This window comes from Meles meles, chromosome X, assembly GCF_922984935.1.
Source record: "Meles meles chromosome X, mMelMel3.1 paternal haplotype, whole genome shotgun sequence".
NCBI classification, from domain to species: domain Eukaryota; kingdom Metazoa; phylum Chordata; class Mammalia; order Carnivora; family Mustelidae; genus Meles; species Meles meles.
Window position 1 is genome coordinate 61,909,950 of NC_060087.1, and position 23,149 is coordinate 61,933,098.

Genomic DNA, 23,149 nt, shown 5'->3' on the forward strand with positions numbered 1-23,149 from the left:
GTTTAGTTTTACATCTTTCTGAACTGCTAGAAATGGACAAAAAAGATAGTATAAACACTGATTTTTTTTCTCTTAAATTTCAGTTATCTACCTCATATTCTACCATGCCATCTTTGTGTTCTTTACCTGGACCTACTGGAAGTCTATATTTACACTCCCACAACAGCCAAATCAGAAGGTAAGAATCCTGGTTACTTCCTAAAGGCTAAAGAGACAGGAAAGCAGAAATACAAACAAACAAACAAAAAACAAACAAAAACCCCAAGAACAGAAGAAAATGAGAAAAGAAACAAATAGCCTTCATTTAAGGAGAAGAGATTCAGGGTAATTTTTAAAAAGGCTTCTTAATGATAAAGGCAAATTAAGGGTAGAATAGTCTATAGAAGGATAATATATCGTAAAATCACTGGCCATAGATACTTTGAAAACTAAGAAACCGCTATTTGAATTAATGACATAATTATTTTTTAAAATTTTTATTTCAATTCAATTTAGTTAACATATATTATTAGCTTCAGGAGTAAAATTTAGTGGTTCATTAATAGCATATATCACCCAGTGCTCATTACATTAAGTGCCCTCCTTAAGGCCCATCACCCAGTTACCCCATCTCCATGCACCTCCCCTCCAATAATTCTCAGTTCATTTCCTATAGTTAAGAGACTCTTATGGTATGTTTCCCTTTCTATTTTTATCTTATTTTCCCCTCCCTTTCCCTATTTTCATCAGTTTTGTTGCTTAAATTACACATGTGTGAAATCATTTGGTATTTGTCTTTCTCTGACTTATTTTGCTTAGCAAAATACTCTCTAGTTCCATGCACATCATTGCAAATGGTAAGATTTCATTCTTTAGGATAGCTGAGTAATATTCCTGAGTGTGTGTGTGTGTGTGTGTGTGTGTGTGTGTGTATACCACATTGTCTTTATCCATTCATCTATGAATGGACATCTGAGTTCTTTCCATATTTTGGCTATTGGGGTCACTGCTACTACAAACATTGGGGTGCATGTGCCCCTTAAAATCAATATTTTTGTATCACTTGGAATAATATCTAGCAGCACAATTTCTGGGTAGTAGGCTAGTTCTATTTTTAACTTTTTGAGGAACCTCCATACTGTTTTCCAGAGTAGCTATGCCATTGTGCATTCCTCCAGTAGTATAAGAAAGTTCCCCTTTCTCTGCATCATCACCAATATATGCTGTTTCTTCTGTTGTTAATTTTAGCCATTCTGACCGGTGTGAGGTGATATGTCATTGTGGTTTTGATTTGTATTTCCTTAATGCTGAATGATGTTCAAAATTTTTTCACGATAGTCATTTGCATGTATTCTTTGGAGAAATGTCTGTTCGTATCTTCTCCCCATTTCCTGACAGATTATTTATTTATGGGTGTTGAGTTTGATAATTTCTTTATAGATTTCAGATACTAACCCTTTATCTAAGATGTCATTTGTGTATATCTTCTCCCATTATGTCCATTGTCTTTTGGTTTTGTTGATTGTTTCCTTTACTGTGCAGAAGCTTTTTATCTTGATGAAATCCTGATAGTTCACTTTAGCTTTTGTTTCCTTTGTCTTTGGAGATCTCCCTAGCAAGAAGTTGCTGTGGCCAAGGTCAAAGAAGTTGCTACCTGTGTTCTCCTCTAGGATTTGGATGGATTCCTCTGTCACATATAGGTTTTTCATCCATTTTGAGTTTATTTTTGTGTATGGTATAAGAAAGTGGTTTCATTCTTCTGCATGTGGCTGTCCAATTTTCCCAGCACCATTTGTTGAAGAAACTGTCTTTTTTCCAATGGATATTCTTTCCTGCTTTATCAAACATTAATTGACCATAGAGTTGAGGATCCATTTCTGGGTTCTCTATTCTGTTCTATTGATTTATGTGTTTGTTTTTATGCCCATACCATACTGTCTTTTTTTGTTTGTTTATTTACAACATAACAGTGTTCATTGTTTTGGCATCACACCCAGTGCTCCATGCAGTACGTGCCCTCCCTATTACCCACCACATGATTTCTCAACCTCCCACTCCCCCCACCCCTTCAAAACCCTCTGGTTGTTTTTCAGAGTCCATAGTCTCTCATGGTTCATCTCCCCTTCCAATTTCCCTCAAATCCCTCTCCTCTCCATCTCCCCATGTCCTCCATGTTATTTGTTATGCTCCACAAATAAGTGAGACCATATGATACTTGACTCTCTCTGCTTGACGTATTTCGCTCAGCATAATCTCTTCCAGTCCCGTCCATGTTGCTACAAAAGTTGTGTATTCATCCTTTCTGATGGAGGCATAATACTCCATTGTGTATATGGACCACATCTTCCTTATCCATTCATCCGTTGAAGGGCATCTTGGTTCTTTCCACAGTTTGGCGACCGTAGCCATTGCTGCAATAAACATTGGAGTACAGATGGCCCTTCTTTTCACTACATCTGTATCTTTGGGGTAAATACCCAGCAGTGCAATTGCAGGGTCATAGGGAAGCTCTATTCTCTTTTTTTTAAATATTTTATTTATTTGACAGAGAGAAATCACAACTAGGCAGAGAGGCAGGCAGAGAGAGAGGAGGAAGCAGGCTCCCTGCGGAGCAGAGAGCCGGACGTGGGGCTCGATCCCAGGACCCTGGGATGATGACCTGAGCCGAAGGCAGAGGCTTTAACCCACTGAGCCACCCAGGCACTCTGGGAAGCTCTATTCTTAATTTCTTCAGGAATCTCCACACTGTTCTCCAAAGTGGATGCACTAACTTTATCTTCCAGGTGTTTGAGTTCCTTTTAAACTTTTCCTTGTGATTGAGTTCCAGTTTCAAAGCATTGTGATCTGAGAATATGCAGGGAATAATGTCAGTCTTTTGGTATCGGTTGAGTCCTGCTTTGTGACCCAGTATATGGTCTATTCTGGAGAAGGTCCCATGTGCACTTGAGAAGAATGAGTATTCTGTTGTTTGAGGGTGGAATGTTCTGTATATGTCTAGGAGGTCCATCTGGTCCAATGTTTCCTTCAATGCTCTTATTTCTTTATTAATTTTCTGCTTCGATGATCTATTTCTGAGAGAGGCGTATTAAGATCTCCTACTATCAATGTATTCATATCAATATGACTCTTTATCTTGATTAATAGTTTTCTTATGTAATTGGGTGCTCCCATATTGGGGGCATAGATATTCACAATTGTTAGATCATCTTGGCGAATAGTCCCTTTAAGAATTATGTAGTGTCCTTCTGTATCTCTGACTACAGTCTTTAGTTTAAAATCTAATTGATCTGATATGAGAATCGCTACCCCGGCCTTCTTTTGAGGCCCATTGGCATGAAAGATGCTTCTCCATCCCTTCACTTTCAGTCTGAGTGTATCCTTAGGTTCAAAATGGGTCTCTTGTAGACAACATATGGATGGTCCTGTCGTTTTATCCAATCTGCAACCCTGTGTCGTTTTATGGGTGCATTTAGCCCATTCGCATTGAGAGTGATTATTGAGAGATAGGTTTTTATTGACATCGTGTTACCTTTGAAGTCTTTCTTTCTGTAGATTGTTTCTATATTTCTGTTCAATGATATTCTTAGGATTTTTTCTCTTTTATAGGACCCCCCTTAATATTTCCTACAGTGTCGGCTTGGTGGTTGCATAGTCTTTTAAGCCTTGCCGGTCTTGGAAACTCTTTATCTCTCCATCCATTTTAAATGTCAGTCTTGCTGACAGTCTTGGTTGCATGTTCTTCTCATTTAGTACTCTGAATATATTTTGCCAGCCCTTCCTGGCTTGCCAGGTCTCTGTGGAAAGGTCTGACGTTATTCTAATGGGCTTTCCTCTGTATGTAAGGAGCTTCTTTGTCCTAGCTGCTTTTAAGAGGGTCTGTCTTGAAACATAATTCCCCATTCTAACTATAAGGTGCCATGAGGACTTTCGAGAATCTAAAATCTTGGGAGGAAATCTCTCTGCCTCTAGTACATGAACGTTGTTTCCATTCGTGATATTGGGATAATTTTCATAGACAACTTCTTCCACTATATCTTCTAGACTTCTTTCTTTTTCCTCCCCTTCAGGGATTCCAATAATTCTGACGTTGGAACGTTTCATGGCATCGTTTATTTCCCTGATTCTGTTTTCGTGGCTTCTGAGCTGTTTGTTCCAGGCTTCCTCCTGATCCTTTCTCTCTATCTGTTTGTCCTCCAGATCACTAATTCTATCTTCTGTCTCAGTTACCCTAGCTTTTAGAGAATTTAGATTAGATTGGAACTCATTGAGAGCATTTTGAACATCATCCCTGCATACCATACTGTCTTGATGATTACAGCTTTGTAATAGAGCTAGGAGTCTGGAATTCTGATGTCACCAGCTTTGGTTTTCTTTTTCAACATTCCTTTAGCTAATTAGTGTCTTTTCTGGTTCCATACAAATTTTAAGATTGTTTGTCCCAGCTGTGTAAAAAATGCTGGCAGTATTTTGGTAGGGATTGCACTGTATGTGTAGATTGCTTTGTGTAGCATACACATTTTAACAATATTTATCCTTCCAATCCATGAGCATGGAATGTTTTTCCTTTTGTGTTTGTGTGTATGTTTTCCTGAACTTCTTTCATAAGTGTTCAACAAATTTCAGAGTACAGATCTTTTATCTCTTTGGTTAGGTTAATTCCTAGGTATGCAATGGGTTTTGGTGCCATTGTAAATGAGATGAATTCCTTGATTTCTCTGTCTGCTGTCTCATTGTTAGTGTATAGAAATGCAACAGACTTCTGTAGGTTGATTTTATATCTTGCAACTTTGCTGAATTTCTGTATCAGTTTTAGTAATTTTTTGGTAGTCTTTAGGGCTCTCTAGATAATCATGTCGTCTGTGAAGAGTAAATGTTTGACTTATTCTTTGCCAGTTTGGATGCCTTCTCTTTCTTTTTATTGTCTGATTGGTGAGGCTAGGAATTCCTGTACTATGTTGGACAACAGTAGTGAGAGTGGACATCCCTGTCATATTCCTTACCCTAGGGGAAAAGCTCTGTTTTTCCCCATTGAGGATAATATACATTGTGGGTCTTTCATATATGCCTTTATGATGTTGAGGTATGTTCCCTCCATCCTTACATTTTGGAGACTTTTTATCAAGAGAGGATGCTGTATATTGTCAAATGACTTTTCTGCATCTATTGAAAGGATCATATGGGGTTCTTGTCCTTTCTTTTGTTAATATGTTGTATCACTATGATTGATTTGTGGATGTTGAACCACCCCTGAAACCCAGGAATAATTTCCACTGGGTTGCAGTAAATAATCCTTTTAATGTATTGTTGGATCCAAATAGCTAGTATCTTGGTGAGAATTTTTGCATCCATGCTCATCAGGGATATTGCCCTGTAATTCTCCTTTTTGGTGGGGTCTTTGTCTGGTTTGGGGATCAGGGTGATGCTGGCCTCATAGAATGATTTTGGAAATTTTCTTTTTATTTCCATTTTTTGGAAAAGTTTCAGATGAATACGTATTAATTCTTCTTTCAATTTTTGGTAGAATTCCCTTCGGAGGTCATCTGGTCCTAGACTCTTGTTTCTTGGGAGATTTTTGATGACTGATTCAATTCTTCTCCTGGTTATGGGTCTGTTCAGGTTTTCTATTGCTTCCTGTTCCAGTTTTGGTAGTTTATATGTTTCTAGGAGCTCATCCATAGTTTCCAGGTTTTCTAATTTGTTGGCATATAATTGCTTATAATATGCTCTTATAATTGTATTTCTTCAGTGTTGGTTGTGATCTCTCCTTTTTCATTCATGATTTCATTTATTTGGGTCCTTTCTCTTTTCTATTTAATAAATCTGGTTAGGAGTTAATCAATATTATTAATTCTTTCAAAGAACAAGATCCTGGTTTCATTGATCTGTTCTGTTTTTTTATTTCTGTATCTTTGATTTCTTCTCTTATCGTTAATATTTTTCTTCTGCTGGTTTTAGGCTTTATTTGTTGTTCTTTTTCCAGCTCCTTTAGGTGTAAGGTTAGCTTGTATATGTAAGACGTTTCGTGTTTCTTGAGAAAGGCCTGTATTGCTATATACTTCCTTCTTAGGTCCACCTTTGCTGCATCCCAAAGGTTCTGAACTGTCATGTTTTCATTTTCTTTTGCTTCCATGTATTTTTAAATTGTTCTTTAATTTCCTGGTTGACCCATTCATTCTTTAGTAGGATGTTCATTAACATCCATGTATTTGTGCTCCTTCAAAATTTCTTCTTGTGGTTGACTTCAAGTTTCATAGCGTTGTGGTCTGAAAATATGCAGGCTATGAACTCAATTCTTGTCTACCAGTTGAGGCTTGATTTGTGACCCATTATGTCATCTGTTCTGGATAATGTTCCATGTTCTCAAGAAAAATGTATGTCCTCCTGCTTAAGGATGAAATCCTCTGAATATATCTGTGAAGTCTACCTGTTTCAGTGTGTCATTCAAAGCCCTTGTATCCTTGTTGATCTTCTGCTTAGATGATCTGTCCATTTCTGTGAGTGGGATGTTAATGTTCCCTATTATTTTTGTATTATTATCAATGTGTTTCTTTCATTTTGTTATTAATTGCTTTATATACTTGTCTGCTCCCAAGTTGGGTGCATAAATATGTGCACTTGTTAGATCTTCTTGTTGGATAGACTCTTTATTATAATATAATGTCCTTCTTCATCTCTTACTACAGTCTTTTGTTTAAAATCAGTTTGTGTGGGGGCGCCTGGGTGGCTCAGTGGGTTAAAGCCTCTGCCTTTCGCTCAGGTCATGATCCCAGGGTCCTGGGATCGAGCCCCGCATCGGGCTCTCTGCTTGGCAGGGAGCCTGCTTCCTCCTCTCTCTCTCTCTGCCTGCCTCTCTCCCTACTTGTGATCTCTATCTGTCAAATAAATAAATAAAATCTTTAAAAAAAATAAAATAAATCAGTTTGTGTGATATAAGGATGGCTACTCCAGTTTTCTTTTGATGTCCATTAGAATGATAAATTGTTTTCCACACCCTCATTTTCAATCTGGAGGTGACTTTTGGTCTAAAGTGAGTCTCTTATTGATGGGTCTTCTTTATTTTATCCATTCTGATACCCTGTTTCTTTTGATTGGAGCTTTGAGGCCATTTACATTCGGAATAATTATTGAAAGATATGAATATAGTTCCATCGTATTACCTATAAAGTCACTGTCCCTGTAGAATGTCTCTATTCCTATCTGGGCTCTTTCTCTGCTCAAAGGATCCCGTTTAGTATTTCTTGCGGCACTGATTTGGTGTTCACAAATTCCTTTAGTTTTGGGGGTACCTGGGTGGCTCAGTTGGTTAAGTATCTACCTTTGCTTCTGGTCATGGTCCCATGGTTCTGCGATGGAGCCCTGGTCAGGCTCCCTCCTCAGCGGCAAGTCTGCTTTTCCCTCTCCCTCTGCCCCTCCCCCATATATGCGTGCGCACTCTCTCTCTCTCTTTAGTAAATTAATAAAATCTTTAAAAAATATAAAATCCTTTGGTTTTTGATTTTCCTGGAAACTCTTCATCTCCCCTTCTATTCTGAATGACATTCTTCTTGGATAAAGTATTTTTGGCTGCATATTTTTCCCATTTAACACTGAATATGTCATGCCAGTCCTTTCTGGCCTGCCAGCTCTCTGTGGACAGGTCTGCTGCCAGCCTTTTGTGTCTACCCTTGTGTGTTAAGGACCTCTTTCCGCAAGCTGCTGTCAGAATTTTCTCTTTGTAGTTTATAAGCTTCTCTATAATATGTTGAAGTGTTGACCTATTTTGTTGATTTTGAGGGGGTTCTCTCTGCTCCCTGGACTTGAATGCCTGTTTCCTTTCACAGATTAGGAAAATCTAAGTTATAATTTGTTCCAATAAACATTCTGCCCCTTTCTACCACTCCTCATCTTCTAATATTCCTATAATATGGATATTATTTCACTTTGTTGATTCACTGAGTTCCATTAGTCTACCTTCATGATTTAATGGTTTTCTTTCCCTTTTCTTTGCAACTTCCTTATTTTCCATCATTTTGTCTTCTACATCACTACTTCCTCTTCTGCTTTTTTCATTTTCATTTGTATGGTGTCCACTTTGGACTGTAACTTGGTAATAGCATTTTTAAATTTCAGCCTGACTAGATTTTAGTTCTTTTATCTCTATAGTAAAGGATTCTCTAATATTTTCTACGCTTCTTTCAAGCCAAGCTAGTATCTTTAAAATTATTTTTAATTCTATTTACATCTTTCTTATATCAGTATTCATCCTTAGCATTGAGTACTACCTCCTATTCTTTCTTCTGGTGTGAATTTCTTCATCGTGTCATTTTATCCAGGAAAGAAATGAAGAAAGACATAGAAAACAGCAAAAACTTAGAATTAGATCCTGAATGTGTTTTGGTCCACTTGTTGAAAGAAACTAGATCTCAAAGTCAGAAAGAAAGAAAAAAATATATATATATATATACACACATATCTATATGTATATATATATATAAAAGAAAGAAAAACATATATATATATATAATACAATGAAAGTAAACAAAAAATAATATATCTAAGCTACATATAAAATTTTTAATTATAAAAGATTAAGAAAAGAATTTAAAAAATAAATAATGGAAAAAAAATACTAAAAGACTAAAGAATGAAAATGCAAAGAATGCTGTATACTGTTTACCCCAGGAGGTGAAGCTTTCCAGCCCTCTATAAACAGTAATTTTGGGGCACCTGGGTGCCTCATTGGGTTGGGCCTCTGCCTTCAGCTTGGGTCGTGATCTTGGGGTCCTGGAATTGAGTCCAGTGTTGGGCTCTCTGCTCAGTGGGGATCCTGCTTCCCTTCCTCTCTCTCTGCCTGCCTCTCTGCCTGCTTGTGATCTCTGTCTGTCAAATTAAGAAAAAAATCTTAACAGTAATTTTGGTGAGAGTGAGTTTTTTGTTCTGCTCTTCTGGAGGAGGGGCCTGTTGCACTGATTCTCAGGTGGACTTACCCTAGTGGAAAAGCACTTGCCATCCTAAGAGAAGCAGGATTTGGTGTAAGCAGCTCTAGACTCAACTAGGTGGTGCTGTTTTGTTCCCTGAAGTCTCTCAGAACTCATGGGTGGGTTGAATACTGGCTATGCCCTACCTTCTAGCCCCCAAGCTGAAAATTCTTGTCCTCCACTCTTCAGTACGCCCTCACAGAACAGCAGTCACTCTTGTCTGCCCAGTTTCCATCAGAACTGTGTTCACCTGGCCTGTGAGGAAGTGTTTTTATCTCAGTCACATGACTGAGTTTCAAAACTCAAAATTTATGGCCTCTTGCATCTTGGACCACTGCTATTCCTCCTGGGGGAAGGGGAACTGTCTCATCATGCTTCTGCATTTTGCTGGGCCCTTCCCAGGAAAGGGGTCACATGACCATCTAGCAGTTTGCAGTTCATGACAACACAGAGCACAAAGGTGGCACCCACATTCCCTGTTCACAAACAGCTTCCCCGCTGCCAGTTAGGCATCACTGATTCTTCTTATAAACCCAGGGATCCTCCAACCATGCCGTCACACCTGGGATTCTGCCCCACTTCTCCACCTGAACACCTTTAAGCCAGTCACATCCCCCTCTGGAGGAGACTTCTAAAAGTTATGATTTTTCACTCCACTGATTTTTTTATTATGTTCAATTAGCTAACATATAATACATCATTAGTTTTTGATATAGTGTTCAATGATTCATTAGTTGCATATAACACCCAGTGTTCACCAACACAGGTGCCCTCCTTAATACCTGTCACCCAGTTATTCTATCCCCCTACCACCCTCCCTTCTGTAACCCTCAGTTTGGTTCCCAGATTCCAGAGTCTCTCATGGTTTGTCTCCCCATATTTTTTCCCCATTCAGTTTTCCCTCCCTTCTGCTAAGGTCCTCCATGCTATTCCTTATGTTCCACATATGAGTGAAAGTATATAATAATTAACTTTCTCTGCTTGACTTATTTCACTTAGCATAATCCCCTCCAGTTCCATCCATGTCGATGCAAATTGTGTATTCATCCTTTCTGATGGGTGAGAAATATAGAATATTATGTCATCTGCAAATACTCAAAGTTTTACTTTTTCCTTACCAGTGTGGATGTCTTTTATTTCTTTTTGTTGTCTGATTGCTATGGTTAGGACTTGTGTTGAATAAAAGTGGTGAGAGTGGACATCCTTGTCTTTTCCCAGTCTTGGGGGAAAGCTTTTAGTTTTTCCCCACTATAATATTAACTATGGGTTTGTCATAGATGGCCTTTATTATGTTGTGGTATGTTCCCTGTAAAACTACTTTCTTGACTATTTTAGTCATGAAGGGATGTTGTTCTCTGTCAAATGCTTTTTCTGCATTGAAGTGATCATATGTTTTTTATCTTTTCTCATATTGATGTGATGTATCATATTGATTGATTTGCAAATATTGAACCACCTTTTTATTCTGGGAATAAATCCCACTTGATCACAGTGAATGATTTTACTAAGATATTATTGTATTTAATTTTGTTGAGAATTTTTGCATCTCTTTTCATCAGAGACAGTGGCCTGTAGTTCTCCTTTTTTGTAGTGTCTTTATCTGGTTTTGGTATCAGGGTAATGCAGGCCTCATAAAATGAATTTGCAAGTTTTCCTTCCTCTTCTTTTTTTGGGATAATTTGAGAAGAATACATAGTAACCCTTTAAATGTTTGGTAAATTTCACCTGTTAAGCCATCTGGTCCTGGACTTTTATTTGTTGGGAGTTTTTTGATTACTGATTGACTTTTGTTGCTGCTAAATGGTCTGTTCAAATTTTTTCTCTTCCTGTTTCAATTTTTGGAGGTTTATATTTGTAGAAATTTGTCTATTTCTTCTACGTAATCCAGTTTGATGGCATATAATTTTTCATGAGATTCTTTTATAATCCACTGTATTTCTGTGGTATCAGTAGTTATTTTTCCTTTTTCATACATGATTTTGTTTATTTTTGACTTCTCCCTCTTTCATCAATCTGGCTAAAGTTTTATCAATTTTGTGTATCTTTTCAAAGAACTAGCACCTTTCATTGATCTGTTCTATTTTTTTAGTACCTCCTTCATTTAATTCTCAAATCTTCATTATTTCCTTCCTTCTACATGTTTTGAATTTTGTTTATTTCTCTTTTTTCTAGTTCCTTTAGATGAAACATTCGGTTTGAGATTTTTCTTGCTTCTTGAGGTAGGACTGTATTTCTATAAACTTCCCTCTTAGCACCACTTTTGCTGTGTCCCAAAAGTTTTGCATGATTGTGTTTTCATTTTGATTTGTCTCCATGTATTTGTTTTTATTTTCTCTTTGATGTCTTGGTTGTCCCATTCATTGTTTAATAGCATTTTATTCAACCTCCATGTATTTCTAGACTTTCTAATTTTTTTTCTTGTTGATTTTTAGTTTCATAGCATTTTGGTCAGAAAAGATGAGTGGTATTGCTTTGACCTTTTTTAATTTGTTGTGACTTGTTTTGTGGCTTAATATGTGATCTGTTATGGATGTTCCATATGTACTCGAAAAGAATGTGTATTCTGAACATCTTTTGAATCTATCTAGTCCACTGTGTCATTCAGAGCCACTGTTTTCTTGTTGATTTTCTGTTTGGATGATCTCCCATGTATGTCAGTTGGATGTTAAAGCCCCCTACTATTATTATCTATTACTTCCTTTATGTTTGTTATTAGCTACTTTAAGTATTGAATGCTCCCATGTTGGGTGCATAAACAATTGTTATGTCTTCTTTTTTGATTCTCCCCTTAATGATTAATGTTCTTCTTTGTCTCTTATTACAGTCTTTATTTTAAAGTCTGTTTTTTCTGATATAATTATTGCTACCCTGGCTTTCTTTTCGCATCCATTTGTATGTTAAATACTTCTCCATCCCCTCAATTTCTATCTGCATGTGTCTTTAGGTCTGAGATCAGCCTCTCACAGGCAGCATATAGCTGGGTCTTCTTTTTTATTCATTTTGTCACCCTATATCTTTAGATTATTTATTCTATTTACATTCAAAGTAATTATTGATAAGTATGTTCTTGTTGCCATTTTGTTACTTGTTTTATCATTGTTTTTGTAGTTTTTCCCCATTCCTTTCTTCCTTTGCTCTCTTCTCTCATGATTAGTTGGCTTTCTTTAGTGATTATAACTGGATTCCTTTCTCTGTATTTTTTGCATATCTATTACTGGTTTTTGAATTTTGGTTAACATTTGGATTCTATATAAGATCTTCTGTATATGGCAGTCTATACTAAGTTGATATTTGGTTAAATTTGAACCCATTCTTAACTTCTCTCCTCCATACTTTTTAAGTATATGGTGTCATACTTTGCATCCTTTTATTTTTTGAGTCCCTTTACTAATTTTTAGACATATACTTACTTTTACTGCTTTTGTGTTTCCTATTTTCCTTACTCTAGCTTATGGTCTTTCCTTTCCACTTAAAGTCACCTTTAACAATTCTTGCAGGACTGGTTTAGTGTCCATGAATTCTTTTTATTTTTATTTGTCTGGGAAGCTCTCTCTTTCTATTCTGAATGACAGACTTGCTGGATAGAGTATTCTTGGCTGAAGATTTTTCCCATTCAGCACTTTGAATATATCATGCTACCCCCATCTGGCTTGCAAGTTTCTCATGAAAAATCAGCTGATTGCCTTATGGGGGTTTCCCTTTTATGTAACTGTCTTTTCTCTTGCTGATTTTAAAATTCTCTCTATCATTACTTTTTGCCATCTTAGTTACTATGTTTCTTGGTGTGGACCTCCTTGGGTTGTTTTTATCGTGGATCTCTCTCTGCCTCCTGAATTTGAATTTCTGTTTTCTTCTCCAGATTCAAGAAATTATAGGCTATTATTACCTCAAATAAATTTTCTGCCTCTTTTCTCCCTCTTCTTCTGGGATCTGTATAAATAAAATGTTATTACACTTCATAGCACCACTGAGTTCCCTAAGTCTTTTCATGTTTTGCACATTCTTTCATCTCACCTACTCAGCTTGATTACTTTGTGTTACTTTCCCCTCCAGGTCACTGATTCATTCTTCTTGCCTCATCTAGTCTGCTATATAGTCCACCTAATGTATTTTTAATTTCATGTTCTTCATCTCTGATTGGTTCTTTTATGTCTTTTTTTTATATATTTCATAAGGGTCTCACTGATGTCTTCCACTCTTCTCAAGACCAGTGAGTACCTTTATAATCATTTCTTTAAACTCTCTATCAGGCATATGACTTATCTGTGTTTCACTTTGGTCTCTTACTGTAATTTTATTCTGTCATTTCATTTGGGGCATATTCTTCTATATCTTCATTTTGTCTTACTCTCTGCACCTGTTCTATGTGTTAAGAAAGACAGCGATGTCTCCTGCTCTTGAAAGTAATGACCTTATATAGAAAAAGTCCTGTAGTACCCTACTATGCTGTATCCCCTGTTCAGAATCTGGCACTTCAGGGATGTCTCCAATATGTAATTTATACACCCTGCTGTTGTGGCTGAGCCATTTTATCCCTCAGCCCAGTCTTCCCCAGTGGCTCTCTTTGCCTGTTATAGGCAGTGTTTTCTCCCTGTGGTGTATTTGGGCAGTCTGGGGACACCTTGGGCTTGGTTAAATCAGCCTGGGCATTTGCCAGAGATGTAGTAGCAAGTAACCACAAGGTGCTGTCTTCATGTTGTCCCCTGAGAAGCTTTCATATGTGGGCAAAGCCTGAAGTCAGACCAGTTGTCTGGCCTCCAGCCTTCTGCTGGGGTCTCAGTCTGAGTGGTTTGTGTGATTATCTTTCCCACTCTCCAAGGCAGAAGTCACTTTGGTGTGGTGCTGTCCACTATAGGGGTTGGTTGCATACTCCCAGACCTGAGACACCACTGTGTATGGACTCTGGCTGCGAGCATATTGGAGAGTGTGCATCCACTGAAGCATAGTGTGGGGGGTTGGTTGGTGGGGTGATGGTGCTAGCAAGCTTTGTGTGCCCCTGGTCTTCTGTGTGAGGGGCCCTGCAGTGATGGACTGAGAAGGGCTGTCTGGAGCAGTGAATTGGTAAAAGCACTGCATGGGGGCTCAAGGCGTCATTGCCAGCAATTTACAGTCCAACTCTAGGGCTGGGGAGGGAAATGGCATCTTGGCAGATGGACTTTCCTGGAGTTGTTTCCCTAGTAGTTCTCTCCCTCCAGGTCTTGCTCTGAGATTAGGAAGTAACTCCTTCCCATATGCCCCAGGTCCTTTCAGACTGCTGCTTTTATGCTGTATCTCCACAAGCTGTTTATTTTGCCGTCCTTTTAAGGGTGGGGACTCAGTTTCTTCTTCTTGCCCACCAGCTCTCCCAAAGCTGAGCCTGCTGATTTTCAGGTTTTAAGTTCTGCAAGTTATAAGAGCTCATGAAATTTGGCCCCTCTGGTTTTTAAATGCAAATGTTATAGGAGTTTGTATTCCCTATGGAGATGTCCTAGTGTGTGGGTTTGTTTTTTACCCCTTTTCAGGATCACACTGTCCTTCTGTCCTGCAGACAGTCCCAGGAGTCCCTTTAGTTCCTGACCATGTCTCCACCCTTCCTACCCTCTTTGACATGGCTTTTTCATGCATTTAGTTGTGGAGTTTATTCCACCAGTCTTCAGGTCATTTTCCAGGTTATTTATACTGATATGACTGTTACCTAGTTGTATCTGTGGGAAGAGCTGAGCCTAGGGTCCTCCTAGTCTGCCATTTTCTCTGGAAGTCCCCTTATCAACTATTTTAATGCTGTCTACAAACAACTTATTTTAGAACCAAAAGTAAATGGGACAAATGTGAAAGGATGGAAAAAGTTATTCTAAGCAGATAGTAGTTAAAAGAGATCCAGGGTAGGTATACTAGTATCACATGAAAAGAGGTTTTAAGCCAAAAAATATTACAAGATACTAGGAAGAAAAAGACCATATTAGTGATGTCAGAAAGATGCAGAGAAGAAAAGACCAGCTTTTGTCCCCCCACAAGCCAAATGGCTTCACTTGGTGCTTCAAAACTCATTTTACAAGGATGGCATTAATCATGATACCAAAGCCAGACAAGGCCATTACAAGAAAAGAAAATTACAGGCCAATATCCTTGGTGAACAAAGATGCAAAATCCTTAACAAAATACTAGCAAACCAAATTAAACAGCGTATTAAAAAAGGTCATTCGCCATGGCTAAGTGGGATTTATACTTAGGATACAAGGATGGTTTAACATATGTAAATCAATATATGTGCTATACCATATTTACAAAATGAAGGATAAAAGTCATATGATTATCTCAATAGATGTAGAAAAAGCATTGACAAATTTCAACATCATTTCATGATTAAAGAAAAAACTCAACAAATTAGATGTAGAACAAATGTACCTCAACATTATAAGACCATATATGACAAACCCACAACTAATGTCATATTCAGTCATGAAAATCTGAAAGCTTTTTCTCTAAGATCAGGAACAAGGACAAGAATGCCCATTCTCACCACTTCTATTCAACGTAGTACTGGAAGTGCTAGCTAGAGCATTTAGGAAAGGGAAAGAAATAAAGGCATACAAATCAGAAAGGAAGAAGTTTTCTGTTTGTAGATGACATGATCTTACATATGGAAACCCCAAAAAGCCCACCAAAAAAAAAAAACCTTTTAGAACTAATAAATACATTCAGTAATGTTACAGGGTTAAAAATGAAAAACAAAAATCAGTTGAATTTCTATACCATAAAAACAAACCATCCAAAAAAGAAGTTAAGAAAACAATTGCATTATAGTAGCATCAAAAAGAATAAATACTTAGGAATAAATTTTACCTAAGAGTCACAGGAACTGTACAAGAAAAACTATAAAACAATGATGAAAGAAATAGAAGAAGACACAAATAAATGGAAATATTTCCTATGTTCATGAATTGGAAGAACTAATATTGTTAAAATGTCCATACACCTACAGCTATCTACAGAGTCAGTGTAATACCTCTCAAGATTCCAATGACATTTTTTTAACAGAAATATAAAAAACAATCCTAGAATTCACTTGGAATCACAAGAGAACCTAAATAATTAAAGCAAGTTTGAGCAAGAAAGAAAAAGCTGGAGGCATTACATTTCCTGATTTCAAATTATATTATAAATTTATAGCAATCAAAACAGTACTGTACTGGTATAAAATGAGACACATAAACTAGAACAGATTCAAGAGTTCAAAATAAACCCATGCATATGCAGTCAATTGATCTTTAACAAAGTTGCCAAGGATACACAATGGGAAAATGATAATCTCTTTAATAAATGTGCTGGGGAAATTGGATATTCACATGCAAAGGAAAGAAATTAGATCTTTATCTCAAAAAATTCATTTGAAATGAATTAATGACTTGAAAAAAAGACCTGAAACCATAATAATCCTAAAAAAAAAAAAAAAAAGAAAAAGAAAAGCAGGGCACCTCGGTGGTTCAGTTGGTTAAGCGACTGCCTTCAGCTCCGGTCATGACCCCAGGGGCCTGGGATCGAGTCCCACATCAGGCTCCTCCTGCTCTGTGGGGAGCCTGCTTCTCCTTCTTTCTGCCTGCTATTCCCCATCTTATGCTCTCTCTCTGTGTCAAATAAATAAATAAATAAAATATTAAAAACGAAAAGAAAGGAAAACCAGAAGAAAACTCTTTGACATTGGTCTTGGCATAATTTTTTGGATTTGACACCAAGTCCGGACATAACAAAGGCAAAAATAAGCAAGTGGGACTACATCAAACTAAAAAGTTTCTGCATAGTAAAGTAAACAAGCAATACAATTATAAGACAATCTATGGAATGGGAGGAAATATTTCCAAAATTACCTGATAAGCAGTTATTATATAAAGTTATTATTATATATATGTAACTCATATAACTGAATAACAATAGTAATGTATAAAACAAAAAGAACATACAAATAGCACACAAATATTTGAAAACATGTTCAACCTCACTAATTGTCAGAAAAATGTGACTCAAAACCACAATGAGATATTACCTCACAACTGTTAGGATGGCTGTTATCAAAAAGTCAAGGTATAGGGGTGCCTGGGTGGCTCAGTGGGTTAAGCCTCTGCCTTCGGCTCAGGTCATGCTCCCAGGGTCCTGGGATCAAGCCCCACATCAGGCTCCCTGCTAGCAGGGAGCCTGCTTCCCGCCCCCCTCTCTGCCTGCCTCTCTGCTCACTTATGATTTCTGTCTGTCAAATAAATAAATAAAATCTTTAAAAAAATATCAAGGCATAAACAAGTGTTGGTGAGGATATGGAAGAAAGGGAAGCCTTGTTCATAGTTTTTGGGAATGTAAATTGCTACCACCATTATGGAAAACAGTGTTGAGATTCCTCAGAAATTACCAATAGAACTACTGTATGATCAAGCAGCCCTACTTCTGGTGTATAACCAAAGGAAATGAAAACAGATTACTGAAGAGCCATATGCACTCCCACTATTTGTAGTCATAAAGATATAGAAACAACCTATGTGTTCATCAGTGGATGAGTAGATAGAGAAAATAAGGAATAAATGTATAATTGAATATTATTCAGTCTTTCAAAATAAGGAAATCCTGCCATTTGCAACAACATGGATGTACCTAGAGGACATTATGCTAATTAAGATAAGCCAGACACAGACAAGCACTGCATGATCTCTCTTGTATGTCGAATCTTCAAAAAAAAAAAAAGGCAAATTCATAGTTATAGAGCAGAATGGTGGTTATCAGGAACTGGGAAGTGGGAGTTAGGGGACGTGTTGGCAAAAATGTACAAAATTTCAGTTATAAAATGAATAAATTATGCAGACCTAATGTATAGCATGATGTCTATGGTTAATAAAAATGTATTAATAATGTATTATATTAAAAATGTATTATATAACTAAAATACTAAGAGAATAATCTCAAGTGTTGTACCACAACAAAACAGTAACTGTATGAGGTGGCAGATATGTTAATTAGCTTGACGTGGTAAACATTTCACAATTTATATGTGTATCAAAGCATCACATTGCATATCTTAAATATATCCAATTTTTAACTGCCAGTCTTACCTCAATAAAGCTGAAAAAAATGAATAAAATAAAATACTTAACCCAGGAGAAAAGAGAGATAGACATTAGATATTGATAAGATAGTCAGTTCATCAAGAACATTCTGTGGTTATAAACATAGAGTGCCCCCAAATGTAGGAAGTAAAAACTGGCATCACTGAAGGAAAAAATACACAGTCCTACAATAATTGGCGATTTAAATAACCCATTTTCAATAATGGATGCAACACCTAGACAGAAGATCAATACAGAAATGAAGGATTTCATAACACTGTAAACCAACTAGATGTAATACACATGAACAGAACACTCCACCCATAAATAAAAGAGTGCAAGTTCTTCTCATGAGCACACAGGACATCCTGTAATCTAGATCATATGTTAGGATGCAAAACAAGTCTCAATAAATTTAAAAGACTGAATCATACAAGATTTTCTCCAACTTCAGTGGAATGAAACTAGAACTTGACAACCAAAGGAAAACTATAAATTCACAAATTTGGGAAATTGAACAACACTCTTAAACAACTAATGAATTAAATGAAAAATCACAAGAGAAATTTTAAAAATCAAAAATAAACAAATAAATATAAATTAAATATAAATAACCATAAACATAAAATGATAAAGAACATACCAAAAATTTTAGGATGCAATAAAACAGTATTTGGAAGAAAATTTATAGTTATAAACACTTACAAAAGGAATAATATGTCAATTCAATATTCTTTACACCTTAAAGAATGAGAAAATGAAGAGCACTCTATCCCCAAAGTTAGCAGCAGTAAATAGGGGTGATTATAGCAGAGATAAAACCATATAAGAAATAGAAAATAGTAGAAATAATCAATAAGACCAAAATTGGGACTTTGAAAGATCAACAAAATAAAGAAACTTTTAGCGAGACTGAACAAAGAAAGAGAGGACATAAATTACTAATATCAGAAATGAAAGGAGCGCCTGGGTGGCTCAGTGAGTTAAAGCCTCTGCCTTCTGCTCAGGCCCTGATCTCAGGGTCCTGGGATTGAGCCCCGCTTCGGGCTCTCTGCTCAGCAAGGGGCCTGCTCCCCGCCCCCCCTGCCTGCGCCTCTGCCTACTTGTGATCTCTCTCTCTCTCTCTCTCTGTCAAATAAATAAATAAAATCTTCAAAAAAAAAAAAAAGAAATGAAAGTTGAACATTACTACAGACCTTATAGAAACAGAAAGAATTATAATAGAAGAATTGTGTGCCAACAAATCAGAAACCTAGATGAAATGGAAAAATTCCTAGAAATACACAAACTATCAAAACTGACTCAAGAAGAAATTTTAAAAATTTTGAATATACCCAAAATAAGTAAAGAGATTGACTAATCAAAAAACAATCAAAAAAGAAAAGCTCAGGACAAGATGGTTTCACAGGTAAATTCAGTCAGAAGAATAATTAACATGAGTCCTTCTCAAAATCTTCCAAAAGAGAGCGAGAGAGAAGTGACGAACACATTCTCTAACCAGTGCAAGTAGGCAAGAAGAAAAAAAGGCATTGAAATTAGGTAGGAAAAAGTAAAATTACTTCTGTTCACACACAGTATGATCTTATATGTGGAAGACCGTAAAGATCCTCCCCCCAAACCTGTTGCATTTACAGTATCATGAAAAAGAATAAAATACTTAGGAATAAGCTTCATAAAGGGGGTGAAAATCTCAGTACACTGAAAACTAAAAACTTGCTAAAACAATTAGATACAAATAAATGGAAAGACAGCTCATGTTCATGGATTGGAAAAATTAATGTTAAGAATGTCATCACTACCCAAGGTAGTCTACAGATTTGTTGCAGTCTCTATCAAAATCCCAATATTTTTTGCACAAGTAGAAAATTCCATCTTAAAATTCATATGAATCTTAAGGGACCCCAAATAGCTAAAATAATCTTGAAAAAGAACAAAGTCCTAGGTCTCATTTATTCATTTCTAAACTTACTATAGAGCTACAGTAATCAAAACAGTGTGTTACAGACACAATGGAATGTGTCTGTATGGAACAGAAGTAAGAGCCTACTAATAAATCCTCACATATATGTGACCATATATATCCTCACATATATGGTCAGGTGATTTTTGAAAAGGGTAATAAGACCATTCAATGGAGAAATGATGGTTTTTTCAACAAAAGGTATTGGGAAAATTGGACACACACATGCAAAATAATGAAGATGGATCCTTACACCATATACAAAAATTAGGTCAAATGGAAAGCTACAGAACCTTTAGAAAAAAAAAAAAAAAACAGGCTGGTGCCTGGGTCACTCAGTTGGTTAAGCATCTGCCCTTGGTTTAGGTCATGATCTCAGGGTCCTGGAATTGAGCCCAGCACTGGGCTCCCTGCTCAGCGGGGAGTCTCCTTCTCCCTCTCCTTCTGCTCCTCCACCCCCCAATTCATGCTTTCCTGCACATGTGCTCTCTCTGTCTCTCAAATAAATAAATAAATAATCTTTAGGAAAAACCATAAGCAAAAAGTTTCATAACATTGGATTCTGGCAATGATTTCTTAGACATGACATCAAAAGCAGAAGAAACAAAAGTAAAAGTAAACTGGACTACATTAAAATTTAAACTTCTGAGCATCAAACCACAACCAACAGAGTGAAAAGGCAACCTATGGAATGGGAGAAAATGTTCATAAATTAAATATTCAATAAATGTCAAGTATCAAGTATCCAGAATATATAAAGATTCTTATAACTTAACAACAAAAAGACAAACAACCCAACTACTAAATGGGCAAATGATTTATCTAGACATTTCTCTAAAGAATATATATGAATGACCAACAAGCTCATGAGAAGATGATTGACATCATTAGTCAACAGAGAAATGTAAATCAAGACTACAGTGAGATGCCACTTCACACCCACTAAGAAGTCCAAAATATAAATACATACATATGTACATATATACAGAAAAGAGAGAGAGAGGAAGGAAGGAAAAGAATAAGTGTTAATGTGGATGTGGGAAACTGAATCCTCATATATTGCTACTGGTAATATAAAATGGTACAGCTGCTGTGGAATATAGTTTTTCAGTTTCTCATAAAGTTAAAAATGAAATTATCTTGTGACCCAACAATTCTATTTCTAGGTATATACTCAAATTAAAAACAAGTGTTCAAAAGTTATACACAGTTGTTCATAGAGCACTAGCCACTATAGCCAAAAGATGGAATGGAGTATCCATCAACAGACGAAATAGGTAAATCACGGGTGTTATGTCCATAAAGGGATATTATCCAGGTATAACAAGGAGTGCATTACTGATACATGCTGCAGCATGGATGAAAACTTTTTGCTAGAAAGTTTTCTTTCTAGCAGACCACATATTGTTTGATACCATTTGTATGCAATATCCAGAAAGGAAAGAAATCTCGTGAGATAGAAAGTAGATTAATGGTTGCCAGGATCTGCGGATGGGGGAAATAAGGAATTATTACTTAATGCAATATGGGGTTTCCTTTTGAGGTGATAAAAATATTCTGAAAGTAGATAGTGGTGATGGATGCCCAGTACTGTGAATATACCGAATGCCACTATCTACACTATGAAATGTGCATTTTAAAATTAAATCTTATGTTATATGAATTTTAGCTCAATAGAAATAATTGTCCCCTCCACCCTATTTAGAAAGCTTGTAGACCAATAGAAAGACTGAATGATGGGAATTTTGTAGAATTTTGTTAAGATTTAGATAAGAATTGTAAATGTCTAACCCTTAAGACCACGTTTTCAGAATTTTTAATTGGTAAAAAGAAAAGGTGAGTCTTTGGGTCCAATTTGATAGCCATGATATTCATTTTTCTAATACCAAATACATCCCAATCTATCATCAGTTGCCCACCTAAAATGTGTTTACTGTTTCATTGCATCCTAAACCTCAAAAAGGCTTAGTTAGTGCCAGAAAGAGGGCATCTAAAAATGACATCTTATTCCAATCCAGAACTTACTTGTTGAATAAACACAAGGTTTTCATCACATACTACCAGTAACAACTCTGCCTCTGCTTTTTTTTTAATTTGTTTATTTTCAGTGTAACAGTGTTCCTTGTTTTTGCACCACGCCCAGTGCTCCATGCAGTATGTGCCCTCCCTATTACCCACCACCTGGATCCTCAACCTCCAACCCCCCCCGCCCCGCCCCTTCAAAACCTTCTGGTTGTTTTTCAGAGTCCATAGTCTCTCATGGTTCATCTCCCCTTCCAGTTTCCCTCAACTCCCTCTCCTCTCCATCTCCCCATGTCCACCGTGTTCTTTGTTATGCTCCACAAATAAGTGAGACCATATGATACTTGACTCTCTCTGCTTGACTTATTTCGCTCAGCATAATCTCTTCCAGTCCCGTCCATGTTGCTACAAAAGTTGGGTATTCATCCTTTCTGATGGAGGCATAATACTCCATTGTGTATATGTACCACATCTTCCTTATCCATTCATCTGTTGAAGGGCATCTTGGTTCTTTCCACAGTTTGGCGACCGTGGCCATTGCTGCAATAAACATTGGGGTACAGATGGCTCTTCTTTTCACTACATTTCTATCTTTGGGGTAAATACCCAGCAGTGCAATTGCAGGGTCATAGGGAAGCTCCATTCTAAATTTCTTGAAGACTCTCCACACAGTTCTCCAAAGTGACTGCACCAACTTGCATTCCCACCAACAGTGTAAGAGGGTTCCCCTTTCTCCACATCCTCTCAACACACGTTGTTTCCTGTCTTGCTAATTTTGGCCATTCTAACTGGTGTCAGGTGGTATCTCAATGTAGTTTTAATTTGAATCTCCCTGATGCCTAGTGATGATGAACATTTTTTCATATGTCTGATAGCCATTTGTATGTCTTCATTGGAGAAGTGTCTGTTCATATCTTCTGCCCATTTTTTGATATGATTATCTGTTTTGTGTGTGTTGAGTTTGAGGATTTCTTTATAGATCCTGGATATCAACCTTTTGTCTGTACTGTCATTTGCAAATATCTTCTCCCATTCCGTGGGTTGCCTCTTTGTTTTGTTGACTGTTTCCTTTGCTGTGCAGATGCTTTTGATTCTTGATGAAGTCCCAAGTTCATTCTCGCTTTTGATTCCTTGGCCTTTGGAGACATATCTTGAAAGAAGTTGCT

General features: G+C 36.9%; 1 protein-coding gene across 1 annotated transcript in view; it reads left to right on the plus strand.

Moving 5' to 3' along the window:
* Positions 1-23,149, plus strand: part of ZDHHC15 (zinc finger DHHC-type palmitoyltransferase 15) — a 197,836-nt gene that overhangs the window by 77,624 nt on the left and 97,063 nt on the right. The window contains exon 3 of the mRNA XM_045995724.1: positions 84-178. Within this exon, the coding sequence (XP_045851680.1) occupies positions 84-178 (95 nt within the window). The remainder of the gene's footprint in view (positions 1-83; positions 179-23,149) is intronic.